This window comes from Nannospalax galili, unplaced genomic scaffold, assembly GCF_000622305.1.
Source record: "Nannospalax galili isolate Female #2095 unplaced genomic scaffold, S.galili_v1.0 scaffold995, whole genome shotgun sequence".
NCBI classification, from domain to species: Eukaryota; Metazoa; Chordata; class Mammalia; order Rodentia; family Spalacidae; genus Nannospalax; species Nannospalax galili.
In genome coordinates, this window is record NW_008337291.1 from 432362 (window position 1) to 453821 (window position 21460).

At 41.9% G+C, this 21460-nt stretch overlaps 1 protein-coding gene across 2 annotated transcripts in view; it reads right to left on the reverse strand.

Annotated features, from left to right (window-relative positions):
- Positions 1–3800: 3800 nt before the first annotated feature.
- The window catches only part of Rab3gap1 (RAB3 GTPase activating protein catalytic subunit 1), an 89884-nt gene continuing 72224 nt past the window's right edge, over positions 3801–21460 (reverse strand). For both annotated transcript variants that reach the window (XM_008832451.3, XM_029563234.1), the window contains 6 exons: positions 17176–17403; positions 11197–11293; positions 11000–11103; positions 10532–10644; positions 7618–7720; positions 3801–4494 (listed from right to left, as the gene is read on the reverse strand). In XM_008832451.3, the coding sequence (XP_008830673.1) occupies positions 4258–4494; positions 7618–7720; positions 10532–10644; positions 11000–11103; positions 11197–11293; positions 17176–17403 (882 nt within the window). In that variant the 3' untranslated portion in view covers positions 3801–4257. The remainder of the gene's footprint in view (positions 4495–7617; positions 7721–10531; positions 10645–10999; positions 11104–11196; positions 11294–17175; positions 17404–21460) is intronic.

Consider the following 21460-nt stretch of genomic DNA (forward strand, 5'->3'; position numbering starts at 1 on the left):
CCTTCTAGTAGATTGCTTTTTTTGTTGCTTAGAATTTTAATTACCTATAATCCTGTTCATCAATTCTTGGGATTTCTTGTGCTACTTTTTATTTTTAAAAACAATCCTTGCATGGGTCTCTTATCTTGAGGATTTTAGGATTTTTAAGGCCTATACTTTTGTCTAGCAATTTCAAAGTTTCAGATCTTATGTTAAGAGAGAAAAAAAAAAAAGTAATAGAGCAGTTTCTTTCCGGGTCCTTGAAAATCAGAATGCTAGTTACACCACAGTGGAGGGTCAGTGGAACCACCCTGTGCAGAGAAGAGTCCATGCCATTGGGACCAAATAGGTCCCAGCCCAGGTTCTGAGCCTTTGGGTTAACTTGGGTACAGCCAGATGCTCCCTCACCTCGAAGGCTACAGTCCCAGAATAGTTGAGAACGTTTGGGAGATTCACACTCTAAAAATATTTCCATTTCTCATGTGGGTAAGATAACGCAGAAGAGTGACAGTGGGTTACTAAGAATGTAGCTCCTTCCTTATGTAACTCTGGTAAAAATAAAGCCTGATCTGGGCCAAAAAAGGGTTGAGAAAGAAGAGGGTGAATAAATGGTCCTGGCAAGTCATTGTTTACAGACTGGTCAGGGGCTAGGGAACTTGGAGTTGTGGTCAGGGTCCATCACTTGATCTCCCAGTCCCTATGGCTACTGGCAGAAACCACCTCACTATCTCTTAATCAAATGTGTCTAGTGTCAGCTGATAGAAGACAGATACAGCAAAATGGCCCACTCCCTGTTGCACAATGACACACTGGTAACACTGGAGCTCATGGATGCTGGGATAGGCCTTAGTACCTACAGTGAGGACCACTGGGTAGGGCCAAGCTACTACAGGACACAGAACCTCGATAGCACTGTGGATGGTACCTCACCTCTTCCAGCCACTGCCCCTCAGGGTCTCAGTGGGAGTCCAGGGCACCCTTCATGCCCACCTCCATGCAATGTCCCTGTTGTCACTGCTGTATGTTAAGACGCCTGCTCTCTGCTGGGGTTACTTGCTGTGTAGCTTCCTGACTGAAATTCTTATCACCGACCTGGAGAGTAGACCTCTTCCTCTACCAAACCCCCCTCCCCACAGCCTATCTGCCATAGGACAGGGGCCTGCAGGCTGCTTCAGGGCCTGAAAAGCTAAAAGTACTCTGGGCTCTGCCCCCAGCTTCTGTGTCAGTGCCTTCTCTTAATAACAACCCCTCATCACCCCTCCATGTGGACTCTGCCTTGGGTGTAACTCCTTCCCCCTGAAGCCTTCTGGGACCCAGAAGGGAAATTGTGCATATCAATTATTGTGATGGTCAACTTCCCTGGACTGAGAAGTAGCTAGGAGACTGGTGACACACAGCCCTGGGTGTATCTAGAGGAGTTTTACAGAAAAGCTGAAGAGAAGAGCCCAACTGAGCATGAGGGGCATCATTCCGTGATCTGTGGGCACATTCCTTCCCTCTTCCTCTCTCTTTCACTGGCTATCGGGTAGCATGTGAGCCTCTGCCACACCCTCTTCTCCATGGTAGACTGAGACCTCTGCTACCATGGGCCCTAGATCCTCCCTGAGATGCTTTACAAACTGGTCAGGGGCTGGGGAACTTGGAGTTGGATCGGGTATCTGTCATAGGAATGGAAAGTCTAACATAAAGGGTAAAAGACAGAGGATCTGGGAAGCCATAGTCTTCAGACACTGAATGGTTGCGTGGCTCTCACATTAATCACTATAACACTGTGCCATAATAGTTTTGATTTCCTTTTTTTTTTTTCTTTTTTCTGTTGCTGGGGACAGGATCCCAGGCCTTACCTGTTAGGCAAAGCATTATACGACCAAGCTTCAGCCCTTTGTACAGTTTAAGCAACTTGTCTTTGTTGAGAAAGTGTCCTGCAAAATGTGTTTATGTGTATGCGTATATTGCCTGCATGTAGGTAAGTGCACCCGTGTCGTGTGCAATGCCCGCGGAGGACAGAAGAGGCTGTTGGATCCCCTGGAACTGGAATTAGCTGTTAGCTGCCATGTGGGTACTGGGATTCGAACCTGAGTCTTCTGCAAGAACAGCCAGTGTTCTTAACCGCTGAGCCATCTCTCCAGCCCAACATAATCTTTGTTGCTGTTTGAGACAGGGTCTTCGTATACAGAGCAGGCTGGCCTTGCACTCACAGAGATCCTCCTGTCTCTGCTGAGTGCTAGAATTAAAGGTGTGTACCACCACACCCAGATTAACATCCTTACAATAAAATGGGGGGGGGGGGTTGTACATGTATGCCACAGGTCACCCTCTGGTGTCATTCCTTAAGCCTTGATTCCCGGGGCCTGACAAATGCTTTCTCCTCATGGCACAATCACCGCCTCTGCTGCTCTCTGCTGTCACTAGTAACACAAGTGAGTGGGCTCATGTGAAGCACCAGGGTCTCTAGCCATGCCACTATATTGACTGTGCTCCATAATTCATGGCATCACTGTTGAGCTGACTAGTCCCCACATTATGGTACCATCAGTTCAACCTTCCCCACTTTTACAGAAGATCAGGAAAGGGGCACATGGCAGCTGTTGTCTACACTTGTGTCCCTGTGTCACTGCCTGATACAGTCGGTATTTCCAAATGTCTCAATGAACAACACTAAGACCATAAACTAGAGTGAGGAAACTATACTTAAAAAGGCATGAAGATCTTGCTGAGACACTGCTTTGACTCAGTGCAGAGCAGAGTGAGGAACAGGGAACTGTCCTCAGAGGAGAGTAACACAAGGAGCCACGGAAACACCAGTTCTCTTTATTAACAATACGTTTTAAGACCAACTTTGAAACCACAGAGTTCTGTCATGAAACCTAGGAAAGCAGACACTGCCCTCGAGAGAAGCATCTTCTACCAGGGCCTTGGCCTGCCTCTGTGGGGTTTCTCAGAAGCCAAGTGCAGCATCTTAGAGAAAAGCACTGAGAAGCCAGGGTAGGGAGAGAATGGAAGCAGGGCGGAGAACCTAGCCCCTCCTATTCACATATAGACATCTGTCTACATACACTATACAGATAAATGTATATAATCACAGGGTTTGTACAATTCAGTACTTTAAAAGTACACAGGTAGAATTTACACTTCGGCATTACCAATTTTTACTTTGGATTCAAGTGAGAATTTTAGGTCCCCAAATAATTTACAATTAGGAAACGGAGGGCCTACAGCAGCACATATATCCTGATCCTCAAAACTGGAAGTGTGGGTGCTACTGCTCCCACATCATTTATAACAATTCAACAGCAAATTGGTGCATAAAGCTCTTCTGCACCCATCAGTCTGTACACCAAATTTCACTAACTTCATGATAATCTATATTCCAAGGCTGTGTTTTCAGCATCTACTCATCTTCATCAAATGCCATCCCCAGCCAGCAACACCAAGAAGTAAAGTGCATGGCACACAGAGGGCGGCCATGTGCACCTGGGCTACTCACACAGCAACAGAAAGGAGAACAAAGTGACAGATCTTACATGACAAAGACGGATGCAGCTAATCTGAGCCACACTGCATGTATAAAAGGAATACATGTCCAGGCGTGGTGGTCCATGCCTTTAGTCCCAGCACTCGGGAGGCAGAGGCAGGTGGATCTCTGTGAGTTCAAGGCCAGTCCTGGTCTCCATAGTGAATCCAGGACAGCTGGGGCTACAGGGAGACCCTGTCTCAAAAAGACAAAAAAGTATGACAACTATGAAAATCAATATATGCACTAACATAAAAGTCAGTTTAAAAAAAAGCCTTTGAAAGTATGGCTGTTTGCTCTGTTTAAAAAAAAAAAAAAAAAAAAAAAACAACCCAAAAAACATTTGATTACCTGGAAAAACAAACTGAAATTCTAGGCTTTCTCCTAGAATATTGCAAATGTTCATCAAAGTTAATTAGCATAATAAAGCTGATCACCAGATGACTGAGTAAACAGCATGTCACATGAGTAAAATTACAAACAGACTCTGGGACTAGAAGCTACCAGCAAAATACCCAGAATCTGAGTGAACAGGTACATGATACTAATAAAACTGCCAGTGTTCATACAGGTGACCATCACAGGGGTGTCCCCAACACAGAGGCTCCACCAGGCAGAAGTCTTTCAACACCTTAAACCTGTGAGTGTGGTGCTGGAGACGCCTTTGGATGCTGGTGACTCCTGCTATTCTCTGCAAGGCCCTCTTCGTGGTGCTTAAGTCGTCCTGGCAGGAGCTCCCTCATTCCTTCTGTCCCTCCCACAGCCTAGAAGAAGGAGGTATCCGAGGAAAAGGCACCCGCGAGTCTGAAGTCTTCCTTAGTGAGCACGCTGTACATGCGCTGTGGCAGGGCTTTGGAGTAGGGCGCTGGCCGTGGCACAGTGGCCCTCAGGATGAGCTCCCGGCCTGCAGGAGGTGGGAAGTCCGACACTGAGTTCTGTCTTCTCTCCTCAGGGCAGCCAGGCCGCTTCACGTCCTCCTCTGGCAGAGCAACCGCTGCAGCCTGAACAGAACCAAATGCCGAATTCAGTAACAAGTCAAACGCAAAACTACTTCTGAAGGGTGGATGACTAAACACGATAAACACACATGTCCTACATCACTCAGAAATGTATTATGTCCACTATGTGTTATGATTACTTTAAAACAAAGCAGGAAGCTGAAAACTTCGTGAGTGCGAGCGGGAGCGCTGGACAGGCAGAGGGGACTGCAGGCACTCTGCTCTGAAAAGCCAGGGGTGTCGTGGCATCGGAACTCATGGAGCTGCACTGGTGACTGCAGTTCTTCAGGCAGTGACTCAAGTCCAAGTCAGACTTCCCCGGGCCAGAAAGGAGTGCTGCTCTGAGTCTGGAAAGGTGATTTTTATCTCTACTCTCTCAATCCTTTTTATAAGGTTCACTTGCCAAATTCGAACCCGGAGCACTGGCCTTGTTTGCTGGGCAGCTAATGTGACAGCTGACAGATCCACACAGCAATGGCCACAAAAGAAAAGTATTCAAAGTATCAGGCTTTAACATTAAACTGCACAAAATGCACCCCAATTGGAGCCTTCATTTAAACTATGATCATGGTTCTTTCATGATGCCATCGCTCTGGAAAACTTTGGGCAATGGAAACATGAAGTCACATTAAGCTGAACAGCCAAGAGGGGATGCCAAATCTAGCCCGTTAGAGAGGCGGTTAGTTCAGATGACCTTATGGAGTTAAAAGTATGGGGGGGACAGGGGACGAGGAACTATGAGGGACAAAGGCCATTTTGTTACCTCATCTGAAGATTCAGTCAGCTTGAGAAAGGTGAGAAAAGAAAGAGTGATGAAAGGGAACGAGCGAGGTGGTTAAGGAGCGGGCAGTTCAAGACAACGTCAGGGACAGCATGCACTGCATCAGGGGCATGACTCCACTGAGAATACTGATGGCACCAAACCACCCAGGTTGTCGACACAGCAGACGCCTCTCGGCTCCTGCATCTGATGGTCCAACAGGCAATGTACAGGGTCATTTAATGAGGAAATGACTGAAAAGCCTCACTTTCTGAAGATGCTTTAAAAAGGAGTTCATGGTTGACAGGTTAACTAGTGAATTGAGAACAGGCATCTAGGAGTTATTCAGCTTTTAGCAAGACTGAAGCAGAATCCAGTCATTTTTATGGAAGTCCATTTAAATGTGTACATACCAAATCCTGTAGAGTCATGATTAAATTTATTACTGTTCGTTTTATGTGGGGGGGGGCATGAATATGCATATGCTCATGCCACAGTGCTCATGTGGAGGTAAGAAGACCACCATGTCAGGTCTAGGGACTGAACTCGGGGCATCAGTTTGGTAGCAGGTGACTTTACCCACTCAGCCATCTCACTGACCTTATAGTTTACAATTTTAAAGTTCTAAATATTTAAGTTAAGGCAGATATGTGTGAGATAATAGGCCAGCCTGATCTACATAGTTCCAGGCCAGCTGGGGCTATACAGGGAGACCATGTCTCAAAAACAGCAACAAAAAACTTCATTAGTAGAATTGGTCTCATGAAAAATTACGTGAATAAAACAGCGCACTGAAGCTAGATAGTTAAGAGCTGAGTTAAAAACATTTAAGCGAGCTGAAAGCACTCACTACCAGGCTAGACTCACTACCAGGCTAGACGATTAATTCACAATTTCAGGGTCCATAAAGAAGAGGACCCTAGAAAAACAGCATATTCCTGTCAGATGATAAACAACAGCCTAAATGGGAAATAATAAAGCACATTAATATCCTATTTTTATAGAAAATGTATTTGTATGCAACAGATGTTAAACGCTGACAGGATTATGTAATTTTTATTTTTCTAGTTGCTATGTTGTCAAGGGGAGGGACTGAGGAGGCTATTTCCAGTTTAGGGGAGTAATTTTGACTAGCCAAAACAAGTGGCACTCAGCATTCAAAGTTCTAAACACTTCCTATTTTAAAGCCTTTCAACACACATACAAAAGTCAGAGTAAAGAGTTTTTGCAATATGAGGACAATTCATGTCAGGGCTTAACAAGGATGCCTGTGAGCTTCTGTGTAGTACGCTGGTGAATACGCCGAAGCCTGAGAGTCCAGTCTTGGTTTCAAGCCAGAGACAAAAATGAAATTAAAATTGTTTCCTAGAAGTCTAATCTATAAGCAAAGGAAAAAAACATCAGTCTTTAGCTTGAAAAATTTAGGGAGATAGTCCATAAATAGTATCAATTTTTAGCTACTGACAAAAGTTCGGAACAATATATTTGACTTATGATTCTGAGTATCTCAGTAGTGACTATAATACTGTTAGCCCATGTGTACAACAAGGAAAATTCTTACTATGTTGAGAATAACCCTCTGAAGGCTGAACTGGGTGTTTTTAGTGTCATCTTGATCCAAGTAGGAGAATCCATATTTTAGTGTACATCATAAAACTTTCACCAGACTCCGGGTGTGGCAGCACACGCCTTTAATCTCAGCACTTGGGAGGGAGAGGCAGGCGGATCTCTGTGAGTTCGAGGCCAGCCCGGTCTACATAGAAAGTTCCAGGCAGCTGGGGCTATGGGGGGACCCTATCTCATTAATATGCTCTGATACAAGAATCACCTTCGGGTGCCAGTGAGTGCATGGAGCATACATGTGTGACCAGCACTTCTTAATCAGTAACCAGGGTACTATATAATTTAACCTCCCACTTTCATTAGTGGAGTTAATGATGAAGATAATTTTCCAAATTGGGCTGTTAGCTGAAGCCTGTTTCCATAGTCCTAAGATTTCCTTTCAGGAAAATCTCCACTATTACCAGAGAAATTAGATTTATAATTTAGGCTGAGCTGTGAAGTCACTTCGAAACACCTGGGGTTTAAAGATGGTAAAACTGAGCTCTATTCTAATTTGAAAGCTGTAAACATGTTTTACTATAGCAGAGCTCTATGCCTTGCTAAATGAGTCCCTTCTAGCTTCTAGAACAATATATCTAAAATCTTTCTGTTTTCCAAAATTAAGGTTTAGAATATATATCATTTTACTTATGTAGAAAATCTCAAAATCATAGAAGTCCTGTTTCTTTCCAACAGCTGTATGGGACTCATGCCATACTGGGCAAAGTGGGCAGTGCTAACAGCCAGGAAGGAATTTCACATACCCGCTGGGCGTTCACAAACAGCTTATGGATGATGCGGCCAGCGTGTCCTCTTCCTGCCCCAGTGACTGACACTTCAGGCTGCTCTAGCAGGCAGCTGACAAACCTAGCAGAGGAAAAGTGGAAAAAAATGAGGCTGTTTAGGCAGTTAGGGCTGCATCCAGGGTGGATCCTGTTGGCAAATCCTTTTAAACCCATCCGTGCTGATGCAGAAACTTCATAGGAAATTTCATAGAACATGACATTTAGGAATAAAATTAACACAGCTGACAGTCTTAAAGTTTTTTCAACTGTTTTCATAAAAAAATATTTAAAAGCCTCTATCATCAAAGTGTAAGAAAAGTATTCATGGCATGTAATGTGTACAATCCTAGAACCCAGGAGGGATAGGTAGGAGTATCAGGATCAGGCATTCAGGGTCATCCTTGGCTACATGGCCAGTTTCAGGCCAGCCTGGAATACATGAGATCCTTCCTCAAACAACAAATAAGTAAATAAAAGGAGGGGTGGGGAATGCATCAGTTGGTAAAGTGTTTGCCTTACAAGCATGAGAACCTGAGTTCAATGCCCAGAACCCAACTAAAAAAAGCCAAGCACTGTAAGCATGCTTGTAATCCCAGTGCTGGGGAGGCAGACAGAGGAAGATCCCTGGTGTTCACTGGCCAGCCAGTCTAGCCTCATCAGTAAGCTCTAGGTTTGGTGAGAGACCCTGTCTTAAAGAAGTCAGACAGCACTGCTGGGATAACACTGAAGTTGTCCTCTGGCCTCTTGTAACACATATGCATGTGCACACATAAAACTCAGCCTGTGGGTCTGGAGAGATGGCTCAGCAGTTACCACTACCGGCTGCTCTTGCAGAGCACCCAAGTTCAGTTCTCAGCACCCACACAGTGGCTAATAACCATCCATAACACTAGTTCCAAGGGATCTGATGTCCTCTTTTGGCCTCCATGGGCATTGCATGCATGTGGTGCACTCACATACATGCAGGCAAAACATTCATACACATAAATTAAAATTCAATCTATTTGCTTTATACTAAAAGCTTAGAAAATATTAAGTATAAGATTTTATAAAGCTCTTTGGACATTCAAACCCAAGTTCTATTTATTCAGCAAAGCAGTAACAGGTATTTCCTGGTTTTGTTTTTGAAGGAATGTGAATGTGCTTAAATATGTTTTGCAGTGTTGCCACAGTAAGCTGAGCCACTGGGTACTGGAATCACTTAACATGGGCAAACGTGAGAATGGGAGGAAAGGCAGAGCCCTACATGGTCTGCTCAGTGGTACATGTAGCTATTTGAGAAATGAATCCCTGAATTAGAACTGCTTATTTGAAGGACTTTTCAATGGCAAAGTGAGCTGGGCAAAATTTTCATTCAATGAAAGATACAAAATTCATACAGCTTCTTAGTGAAAGCTGTAGCAAATACTTTGTCAAATATCATGGCATCAATAATGCCTTTTTCTCATGGAAAAGTAGATGAGAATGGTAAAATTGTGACATTCAAGTCACTAGACAAGCTAGTTCAGAAACACTTTTTTTTTTGTCTTTTTGAGACAGGGTCTCCCTGTAGCCCGAGCTGTCCTAGAACTCACTATGTAGACCAGACTGGCCTGGAACTCACAGAGATTCTCCTGCTTCTGCTTCCCAAGTGCTGGGATTACAGGCGTGCACTACCCCGCCTGGCCTTTTTTTTTTTTTTTAATATTTTTTGAGGCAGGGTCTCCCTGTAGTCCCAGCTGACCTGGAATTCTCTATTTAGTCCAGGCTGGTCTTGAACTCATGATCATCCTGCTTTAGCCTCTTGAGTGCTAAGATTACAGGTACCAAGATTAAGGTACAGCTACCACCAAGTCCAGCTAAATTTACATTTTGTTGTTACTTATTTCAACTTTTCAATTAAGGAATGAATCTTTCTTAGCACCTCTGATAAGTGGTCATTTAAATGTTGAACAAAGGCATCATGGGGTCTAGGAAGCGAGATGCAACAGGGTGCTTAGGAGCAATGGATTTATAGGCTCATGTGTTGCTTTTAACAGAAAAAAAATTCTTTAAAAACAAATTTTTTTACACTTTTTCCTAATTTTTTAAAATTATTTTTATTTTATGTGTATAGGTGTATTGCCTGCATGTAGGTAAGCACACTTTTGTCATGCAATGCCCGCAGAGGACAGAAGAGGCCGTCAGGTCCCTTGGAACTGGAGTTACGGACAGTTGTTAGCTGCCATGTGGGTGCTGGGATTCGAACCCAGGTCTTCAAGAACAACCAGTGTTCTTAACCGCTGAGCCATCTCTCCAGCCCCCAGAAACACCTTTTTACATATTAAAGCAGTATTGACCTTGCAGGTAATGGAAAAAACAATGGGCGGAGTCTCACACTAACAGGCCAAATGCTCTCATAACAGGCCCTCTGCTACCACAAGTACTTTTCAAAATAAAGTAACAAGGAATGCTAACAGATCTGCAGTTTCTGAACATACAACTACATTTTTGAGCATTGTCAGCGAATGGGTTAACAGCCCCTGCCCAGGAAACCCCAGGCACCACACCTCCAGGAGCAGAACACCCTAAACACTCCTGGAGACATTCTGAAAGTGGGAACGATGGAAACACCGACAGGAACTCAGAGCAGAGTTCTAACTCTAGGAGAATTAAGTGTCGCTCCATCTCTAGTCAGAAGAGCAGAATTCTTTCATTTTGCTGTTTGTTTTTGGCAGGGTCTCTCTACATAGCCCAGACTCACATGGAACTCACTATATATTCCAGGCTGGCCTTAAACCTCTTGCCTCAGGCTCCAAAGTGCCAGGATTACAGCCATGAGCCACCATTCCCCAGTCACAGAGCTCTTACCATTTTTCTAAGACTAGTGGCTTTTCCCACTGCAGACAAAGTGAGGTACTCAGGCAACAATTACCTTTCCAGATCTTCCTTTTCTTCTTGTTCACATTTCTCAGTTCCAAACTTGGCCTTTAGGGATCGGGCTCTGGCTATTATAGCTTCTACATTAGTAATCTGAAGGATGATTTCCTAATGGTAGAAACGGGAGACACAAACATTAAGAGACAGCAAAAATACAAAGTCTTTAAAAACACCTTCAGGGGACAGTGAGATGGCTTAGCAGGTAAAGGTGCTTGCCACCAAGCATGATGACCTGAGTGCTGTGGGCCCCAAATGGTGGAAAGAGACAACCAACCAACTCCTGCAAATTGTACTCTGCACACACTCCCCCCAATAAAAAAATGAAAAACCATTAAAAAAACATATTCAGGAGGAACACGGATCTCTGAGAGATCTAGGCCAGCCAGGGCTACAGAGAGACATTGTCTTTTTAAAGTAATCACTGCCAAGTGGGGGAGAACTCTTAGCATACTGTCAAACTTACTTCCAATTTCTTATCTTCAGGATTGGGGAAATGTAGAACTTTACTGGAATGGGCTATGATCTGCTTTATAATCTTCTTAACGGAAGAAATGTTTTCCAGACATTCTATTTTTGGAAAAGATCAAAGCCATTATTAAATAGCGCCAAACATACTTATGTTTTGGAAATAAACTATTGACTAATAAATAGGACATTTACCTTCCTCCTTTACCTTGAGAACAGCTGCATGAATCACACAAGGCAGCAGGTGCCGAGCGAGGTCTGCGGGCTTCTGCATGGCCAGGTAGTGAAGCACCTGAAAAAGACATAGATTACTGCAGGGTCCAAAAATGAAGCAGCATCCCCAGGGCACAGAGGCCAGGCTTGGCTCACAGGAAGGTGGAGAGCAGTGCTCTCACCACCTCCATGTAAGCAGCAGCCATGGCAAAAGTGAAAGTCTGCCACTGACAGCACTTAGGAACTGCACTCTGTGATGAGCATCTTCATACTTTTTTCTGCTTCCATGTTACACATGCAAATTAGGAAAGCAGAGGGCTTTCATTCTACAATGTTTTGCTTTGTTTATTTGAGGCAGGGTCTCCCTGTAGCCCTAGCTGGCCTGGAACCCACTATGTAGGCCAGTCTCGATCTCACAAAGTTTTCCTGTCTCTACCTCCCAAGTGCTGAAATCAAAGGTATGCACAACCACCCATAGTCAATAACTGCTTTTACTTTATTAGCCCATTTATTGATTAGGGTGATGTCTTGTTTAGTTTTGTGAGTTCTTTGTATATTCTAAATATCAATCTTCTGTCAGATGTGGAGCTAGTGAAGATTGAAGTTTTTCAGTCTCATGAGGTCCCAACTGGTCAACTGTTGGCATTATTTCTTAAGTGACTATTCAGAAAGTTCTTGCCTATGCCTAGATCCTCAAGTGTTTTTCCTACTTTTCCTAACCATTTCAAAGTTTTAGGTTTTACATTAAGGTCTGTGATTTAGAGTTGATTTCTATAAATGGTGACATGGATCTACTTTCATTCTTGTATACATGGATATCCAGTTCTCCCAGTATCATTTGTTGAAGAGGCTGTCTTTTCTCCAATGTATATTTTTGTCATGTTTAGAAAAAAAATCTTATGACTGAGATGCAGGAGCTTGATCTGGGTTCTCTATTCTATTGTATTGATTTGTGTGTCTGATTGTGTCAATATCATGTTTTGTTTTGTTTTGTTTTTTGAGGCGCATATCTCATGTAGTTCAAGCTGGTCTTAAACTCCCTATGTAGCCAAGGACAACCCTGAACTTCTAATCCTCTTGCGCCTATCTCCCGAGTGCTGATAGTAAAGGTATACACCACCACTTTTGGTTTTATGTGATGTTAGGGACAGAACTCATGGATTCACACATGCTAGGCAAGCACACTGTCTACTGAATTACAACCCCACGCCCACCATATTGTTTTGTTACTATGGCTCTGTATTATAACTTGAAACCAACTACAGCAATACTTCCAGCATTGGTATTCTTGCTTAGGATTGCTTTGACTGTTGTCAGGTCTTTTGTGACTCCATGTGAACTGTAGCATCTTTTTTCCTATTTCTGTGAAGAATGCCATTGGAAATTTGATGAAGAGTGCACTGATTTCTCTTTGTTCTTCCATGGGGAGCAGTCCTGGAGACATACTGGGCACACACTCTACCACTAAGCTATAGCTACAGCCTCGGAAATTGCACTGACTCTGTAGGTTGCTTTTGGTAGTATAGCTATTTTCAAAACACTAATTTTTCCAATCCACAAGCATGGAAAATCTTATCTTCTATACAATATCTTCTTCAATTTCTTTCTTCAACATTAAGGTTTTCACTGAAGAGGTCTTTTATTTCCTTGGTTAGGCTTTCTTATTTTTTTATTTTATGTGTATGCGTGTATTGCCTGCATGTAGGTTAAGTGCACCCGTGTCATGAAATGCCTGCAGAGGTCAGAAGAGCCTGTCAGATCCCCTGGGACTGGAGTTACAGTTGTTAGCTGCCATGTGGGTGCTGGGATTCAAACCTGGGTCTTCTGCAAAGAACAACCAGTGTTCTTAACTGTTGAGCCATCTCGCCAGCCCCTAATTGTTTTTTTTTTAAATGTATATTCATGTTTTGCCTGCATGCAGTGCCCATGGAGGCCAGAAGAAGGCATTGGATTCCCTGGAACTGGAGTTATGGATGGTTGTTAGCCACGATATAGGTGCTGGGAACTGAACTCAGGCCTTCTGCAAGAGCGGCATGTACTCTCAACTGCTGAGTCATCTCTCCAGCCTCCTTGGTTAGGTTTTATTCCAAGGTATTTTATCCTTGTTGAAGCAATTATGAATAGAATTGTCCCCTAATTTCACAGCATGTTTGTCACTGTCACTGGAATATAGGAAGGCTCCTTGTGTCTTAATTATGTCTTCATTTTGTATTCTGCCAGTTTGCTGAAAGTGTTTAACAGATTTAAGAGTTTTCTGGTAGAGCCTTTAAGGCCTCTTATGTATAGAATCATATCATCTGCAAATAATACTTGGATTCTTTTCTAATTTGTATTACTTTTGATTCTCTTTTAATTGCCTGAAACTAAGGGTTCCAAGCACAATATTTTTTAAAAAGTAGGTACTCTTGGCTTGGTCCTGCTTTGTTTTTCCCACTTGGTATATGTTTCATGGCTTGTTATACCTATAAATATACCTATTATGCTGGGGTATGTTCCTTCTTTTCCTCATCTCTTCATGGACTTTATCATGGAGGGATGTTAGTCTTTTCTATGTCTACTGAGATGATCATGTGGATTTATGTCCTTGAGTCCATTTATGTGACATACTATACTTACTGTTTTGCAAAGGCTGAACCATCCACACATCTCTGTAATAAAACCAGCTTGGTCAAGGTGAATGTTTTATGTGGACGTGTATGCATGTTCAACTGTATGCACATGCCTCTGTAGACCACAGACTGCTATCAGGTGTCTTCCTCAGTTGTTCACAAGCATGCTACGAGACATGCACACACACAAAATAAATGTAAAAATAAAAAAATTTGAAGAATTTAAGACTAAATCCATCAGAGTCTAGACTCTAATTGGATAATATTTTACTACTGCTACAATCTCATTGCATGTTACAGATCAGCTTGGATTGTTAATCTCATGTTGGTTTAACTTTGGTATATCATATACATCTAGAAACTCATTGATTTCTTTTTAGGTTTTAGTGTAGTTTTTAAGCTGGGTCCAAATGATTTTCTGAGCATCACTGGTGTCTATTATATCTGTTTTTCTAATTTTATTAGTTTGAGCCATCTTTCTCTTTTAGTTTAAAGTTGAAGTAAAGGTCTATCAATCTTGTTTTATCTTTTCAAAGAATAAATCTGTTTCACAGATTCTTTTCTAAAATATTTTATTATTTTTATTTTATGTGTATGAGTATGTAAGTGTACCTACATGGTGCAATGTCCGTGGAAGCCAGAACAGAGCATGGTATCCCCTGGAACTGGAGTTATAGACAGTTATTAGCTATCATGTGGATCCTCTGTAGGCAACAAATACTCTTAACTACTGAGCCATCTCTCCAGCCCCTCACTGATTCTTCATGCTGTTTCTGCCCTGACTCAGTCTACTGTTGCTGAGTTGTCCTTTTACCAAGGCCTAAGAGGCACTGTTATCTATTTATTTATTTTTAATCTGACTTTTTAATGTAGGTACTTGTAACTAAAAATTTACCTCTTGGGCTGCTTTCATTGTATCCCACAGGTTTTATGTTTTTAATTTTCATTCTAGAACTGTGTTCTGGTTTGTTTCTTCATTGCTGTGACAAAATACTCACCAATACCAACTTGGGGAGGAAAGGGTTTATTTAACTTACATATCTCGGCTCACAGTTCATCCAGAAGCCCAAGGTAGGAACTCAGGGCAGGAACCCGGAGGCAGGAGCTGGAGCACAGGCCATGGAGGAATGCTGCTTACCAGCTTGCTCCCCTGACCCCTGCTCAGCCTGCTTTCTTATGCAACACAGGCCCACCTGCCCAGGGGCGGCACCACCCACAGTGGGCTGGGCCCTCCCACATCACTCATCAAGAAGATGCCCCTCAGACATGGCCACAGGCCAGTCCAATAGAGGAAATTCCCCAACTGAGGCTCCCCCTACCCAGGTGTGTCAAGTTGACACTAGCTATCCAGCACAAACTACTTTTCTATTTTGATTTTTTTTTATTGTTGTTGATCCACCATCATTCAGTAATGTCCTCTTCAATCGTCACTGAGTATGTTTTTGTCCTGCCATTTCTCCTGCTATGGCATTCTAGTTTTATTCCATCATCATTTGATGGAAAACAAAAAATTATTTCAACTTCATAAGAAGTTTAAGACTTTATGTTAAGACTTGCTTTGTGTCCTGTGTGTGTTAAGACTTGCTTTGTGTCCTATTATTATATATTCTAGAGAAAAATCCACTGGCTGCTAAGAATGTATATCTACATGGAATGCTCTGTAGATATCTGTAAAATCCATTTGATCTATGACATCACTCAACTCAGATGTTTTTCTATTTTTTTTTAATCAAGATGACCCGTCTCTTACTGACAGTAGGTTATTAAAGTCACATACCATTAGTCTTAATCTCTACCTTTACATCTAGTAGTTTCTGTTTTATGAAACTAGGTGCACATGTATTTAAAATTATAATGTCCTCTTTGCAGATTGTTCCCTTAAGCAGCACAAGGGACCTTTATCTCTCTCCCCCCATGTAGTTCTGGCTGGCTTGAACTCAATCTGCCTACCTCTGTGTCGAGTGTGCTGGCATTTAAAGCATTCAAGACCATACCAGTTTTTGCTTTTGAAAGTAGTTCTGTATGTATGTGCTCTGCCTCCTCTATTCTAGAGTCACCACAGTTGGACAGTGTCATCTTCTGCAATTTCTTTGACGGAAAGTAGGCAGTGGGAAGTTAACTGTCTTCTTTTATTCTGTGTAATCCTTAATTTTTCCCTCATACTTACCTTTATGTACCTAAGAGGTATTACTTTTTCTCTCTATGCAGCCATACATCATTTAATGATATTTTTAGTAAATAGAAGTATACTTTAAAATTATAGTAAAATATAAACAAAAAATTATAGTAAACAATATAGTATATACATACCAGTAACACAGGTGTCTATTACCAGATATGTTCACACATGGTTAGATCTGTTCTAGTTTTATGAAGCTATCAGCACAGGTTTTACACTAGCAGCATCAAATATAAGTGTATATATAAATGCCTTGCCCTATGATGTTCTGATGGCTATAACAAGCAAGGCAACAGGACTTTATAATCTTCTGGGACTACCCTACTATCTAATGTCCATTATGACTGAAGCATCATTATGTAGCATCTGAAAATAACAGATTTTTTCCAAGGCTCCACTGTAATGTACCTTGGACCAAGGTAGCTCCCCATCCCTTTTCATGACCTTAAGGATTCCTGCCCCTAACTGCTATATCTACAAGCTTTCAGCAGTGGGAAATTCATTGGAATCTGGCTCATTTCTCTACTTATTGTTAATCTGCAGGTCTCTGTAATCTTTATCTCTGAAGGTACTGGTTTCATGAAGAGAATGTGAGGGGCAATCAGGAACCATGCAGGTGCCACCATCCTCAAGAATTAAAACCAGTTTTATCTTGTTTTTAAAAATATTTATTTTTATGTGTCTGAGTATATTTGCCTGCATGTGTGCAAGTGCACCCGTGTTGTGCAATGCCCACAGAGATCAGAAGAGGGCATTGGGTTCCTCTGGAACTGGAGTTATGGACGGTTGTTAACTGCCATGTGGGTGCTAGGAATTGAACCTGAGTCCTCTGAAAGAGCACCCAGTGCTCTTAACAGCTGAGTCATCTCTTTAGCTGGGGTTTCTCCCCTTTCACTGAACAAGTTTGAACATCACTCATGTACATTGATCTCTGTATTTCTCATTAACAATTCTGATACAAAGTGTGAGACAGTATAATGTATGAGTTGAGTTCTATATAAACTACATCTGTCTTGTCTTTGGCCTATTTGCAACTAGCTTTAAAATCTTAAATGTTAGTATCAGATATACAAAGACTTACTGAATTTCAATGATTTGCTCTTCAAGTATAAAGTTTCATATCTAAGATTTAATAATTACCATTCTAGTATTGAAATCCCAAACTCCCATTACCTTTTCGGCTTCTCGTGTATCATCAAATAGCCTCCTCTGGCGTCTGGCTGGGATTGGTTTAGCTGTTTCCCAGGCTTCCACCCACATGTTGCTGGGGATCTTCATGCGGGCACTCAGCTCTCCCTTCAGAATCACATTGCCCTTTTCATCAGTCACTTCCTCTTCAATGTAGTCCCTGGGTGAGTACCACCTCACAAAATCTTCCAGAAAACAACCTGGATTAGCTGCCTATGGCAAAAGTTTACCAAAGTCAATGTTTACTGATAAGCCTGCTTCCAGAATATTTGCACCAAACAAACAAAAAAACTATCTATAAAACAATCTGTAAAATGAGTTTGTCACATTAAAACAGGAGATGGTGAAGTGCCAAAAGCATTTTATTTTTCTGCTTTATAGAAAAGGAAACCATTTTCATTTGATGAATTTGTAAACTTTGTTATATTGCTTAGATTAAAATTATAGTATTATTCAATATTTAGTGAAACGGTAAACTGACATACAGTAAATTATACACAGCATGATTAGAAGAACACAGAGATAGAAACACTGTATTCTTCTTTTCCTCAATAAATCAATACCAGTGCTGCAATAATTATTGGCTAGCCTCCAACATGTTCTAGTCAGCAATCAAACACTCACTATATAAACTACTTTAGGAACTGAAATCCCACTATAATTTTTCAGGCTTCTAAAAGCAAACATATTACAGTTTCATTCACTGATAATTCCACAGAATTGAAGATATATACCAGAAACTTTTCAGTAATTTTACTTTCAAACATAGAAAATAAAGAGGCTTCACAGTGCCATAGTAAGGCACAGAGGTCTTTTTTTTCAACTATTCAGTACGATTAGTAGAATACTAAGGATTGGTATGGTGAGCACCACTGGTGAGAATGGTCTGTTTTAAACATGATGGCAAAACCTGTCAGGCTGAAAATGTCTACCGGCATGACCATCCCTACTTGCTGAGGGAATCTTAAAGAATCAGAAGTCCTTACTACCCCTAGAAACCATTCTTCTAAGGCTGTGCCATGTTCCATAGCAGCAAGAAACTTCCACGAGCTGTGGTGGGTCAAGACCACCTCCATACAGTGACTCAGGATTCATGCACAAAGGTGTGGATCCCACCCAGGCAGCATCACACTATCTGGGGAAAGACAGTAAGCTTAATAGAAAAGAATATTCAACTCCTATGTTACAGACTGGTGAGGACAACCCACACCAGAACCACTGGGTATTGTTAACAGGATGGATGTACACTTCAGCCATGGCTTTTTACTGAGCATAGGCCCTGCCCTTCTGAATTGCGAGGTGTAGGTACCTTAGGACACATATGCATCCCAAGCTCTGAGGACTCTCTAGTAAGGCATCCCTATACATAAAAAGGGAAAGGGAACCCCATCTTTTTTAGAATGACTTTTTTTGTTATTTTTGAGACATGGTCTCCCTGTAGCCCCCGCTGGCCTGGAACTCACTATGTAGACAAGGCTAGCCTTGAACTCACAGAGATCTGCCTGCCTCTACCTCCTGAGTGCTGGGATTAAAAGGCGTGTGCCACCATGCCCGGCTCTAGAGTGACCTTTTTTTAAAAAAAATTTATGTGTATGCGTGTATTGCCTGCATGGAGGTAAGTGCACCCATGTCGTGCAATGCCTGCAGAGGACAGAAGAAGCCATTGGATCCCCTGGACCTGGAGTTACAGACAGTGGGTGCTGGGATTCTAACCTGGGTCTTCTCCAAGAATAGCCAGTGTTCTTAACCGCTAAGCCATTTCCCCAGCCCCTAGAGTGCCTATTTTTTAATAAAATATTTTTATTTTATGTGAATGAGTGCATTGCCTGCATTTGTGTAAGTGCACCTGTGTCCTGCAATGCCTATGGAGGTCAGAAGGCGGCACTGGATCCCCTGGAACTGGAGTTACAAACAGGTGTTGGCCACCATGTGGGTGCTGGGAATCGAACCCAGGTCCTCTGCAAGAGAGAGCAGCTAGTGCTCTTAACCATTGAGCTATCGCTCTAGTCCCCTAGAGTGACTACTTTTTAAAAAGGAACCACCTTGCACATTCACTCCATCTTCTGATTAAAGCAATGATATTGTAGATTTGTAGGTGACTAGGTCAAAAGAGTTTAATGCACAAGAGTTTTGCTCATACACAATTTTTGTGTGTGGTATTTTTGAGACAGGGTCTCACTATGCAGCCCTCCAGCCTGGAACTTGCTATATAGACCAGGCTGTCTTCAAGCTCAAGAGATCTGCCTACCTCTGCCTCCCAAGTGCTGGGACTAAAGGCAAACACCACCACAGCTGGCTCATGCACAATATTAAAGGAACTACACAGAACCTTATTATGAAGAGCCAGCATGTTGCTATGGTTAAAAACCCTTTTAACAGTTCCAACTTAGAATATCTTCCTGTGTATGCATCTGCAAAGACACTGCAGCAGCACAGGGACAGACTAGAAAGGAAGCTAGAGGTCAGATGGAAAGCATCTGTATGGAGAGCCTAGAATTTTTCAGCTGTGCTCAGAAACCCCAACCCCCTTTTTGGTTTTATCCTGACAATCAACTAGCTTCTCTTTATCCACTGGGTTTATTTGTCACAAAGCAGAATAAAACAAACTTTCTGTATTATTTTAGAGCTCCTGTGGGAAAATAAGCAGAGAATAAACAGCTCCCTATTACCTTCACTTATCTCCTAGCAGGGAAGGAAGAAAGTAGAAAAGGTATTCATATTGTGCTTATGTTTAAAAAAAAAACAACACATATTTCAGAAAGATATTAAACTCAGACCAACCTTCCAAGCACAGACATGGGCTGAGAAGAGCTATAGACTGGGGAGACAGAAGTCTCTGAGGGTTAAAGAGAAAGCCTATGCCTGGGGAACGTTGCAGAATTTTAGGAGTAGGTAAAGAAGTTCTTGGCCCACTGGCCTCACCATATGAGGTTTTACATGTTTTTCTTTAAAATTTTTATTTTATGTGTATGAGTGTACTGCGCGCATGTACGTAAGTGTATTCATGCATGCAATGCCTATGAGATCCCCTAGAGCTGGAGTTGGATAGCTATTAGCTGCCATGTGGGTGCTGGGAACTGAGCCTGGGTCCTCTGGAAGAACATCAAGTACTATTAACCACTGATCCATCTCATAGCAACTAAGGTTTTTTTTTTTAATACACAGGTTGCATATCCTTTATGCAAAATACTTGGGGCTGTATTCTGAACATTTTTTAGATTTGGAGAGTATATGGATATACAAAATAAACTATCTCAGGAATGAAATCAAGTCTAAATGTGAAATTAATTTACTTTCATGTATATCATATATACATAGTATGAAGATTTTATACAATATTTTAAATAATTTTGTGCATGAGACAGTTTCAAAATGTTGAATTTTCAACTTGTGTCATACCAACACTTAAAGCTTTTGGGTTACAGGGCTAGAGATGGCTCAGTGGTTAAAAGTACTGGCAGAAGACCAGATTTGGTTCTCAGGACCCACATGGCAGTTATAACTCCAGTTCCAGGGGCAACTTGACACCCTCTTCCAATTTCTGCAGGAGTGCATGTATGTGGTGCACTTATGTACAGTCAGGCAAATACACATTAAAAAAAAATTTTGGGGGGGGGTTTAACTTTAAGTTTTCTTAGTTGTCAAAAATTCTTTAATCCCAGAACTCAGAGGCAGGCAGGTCTCTATGAATTCAAGGCAAGTCAGGGCTATAGAATGAGACACACTCTCAAAATAAGTAAATGAAACTGGGGAGTTAAGGACACTCAATCTGTACATGGACTTCTTTTGGTTTTGAAGAATAAACAACTAAAAAAGTCCTTTCTTGATTACTGGGTTTTTTAACTAGTAAGCCAAATGCCACTGTTACTTGAATTCTGTTGTATATACAGACCTATATCCAAGCCCAAAATAATCCTGTCCAGGGAGCAAATACCTATTTTTCTAAAATGCTGATTCTTCTCATAAAATTCTTGTGACCAACTAACTTAACAGTCACCTCTCTGACTTTGCCTTCTTAGGAGAAATGGTCACAAAAATCTTCTCCCACAACTTCAATAGACTAAACACTATTTCTCTCCCACCTACGTATAGTATGAGGCATATAGTAAGCACTCAAATGTTTGTTGAGTGAAAAGACCCACATTATAGCCCAATCCCTAAAAGTCTTGCATTAAACTGGCTAAGTACACACAAAGGAAAAAGCACTTGTAATACAGAGAAAAGATTCCATTCTCAACTTCTTACAGCAGACTGACTTCTGTCTTTCAAA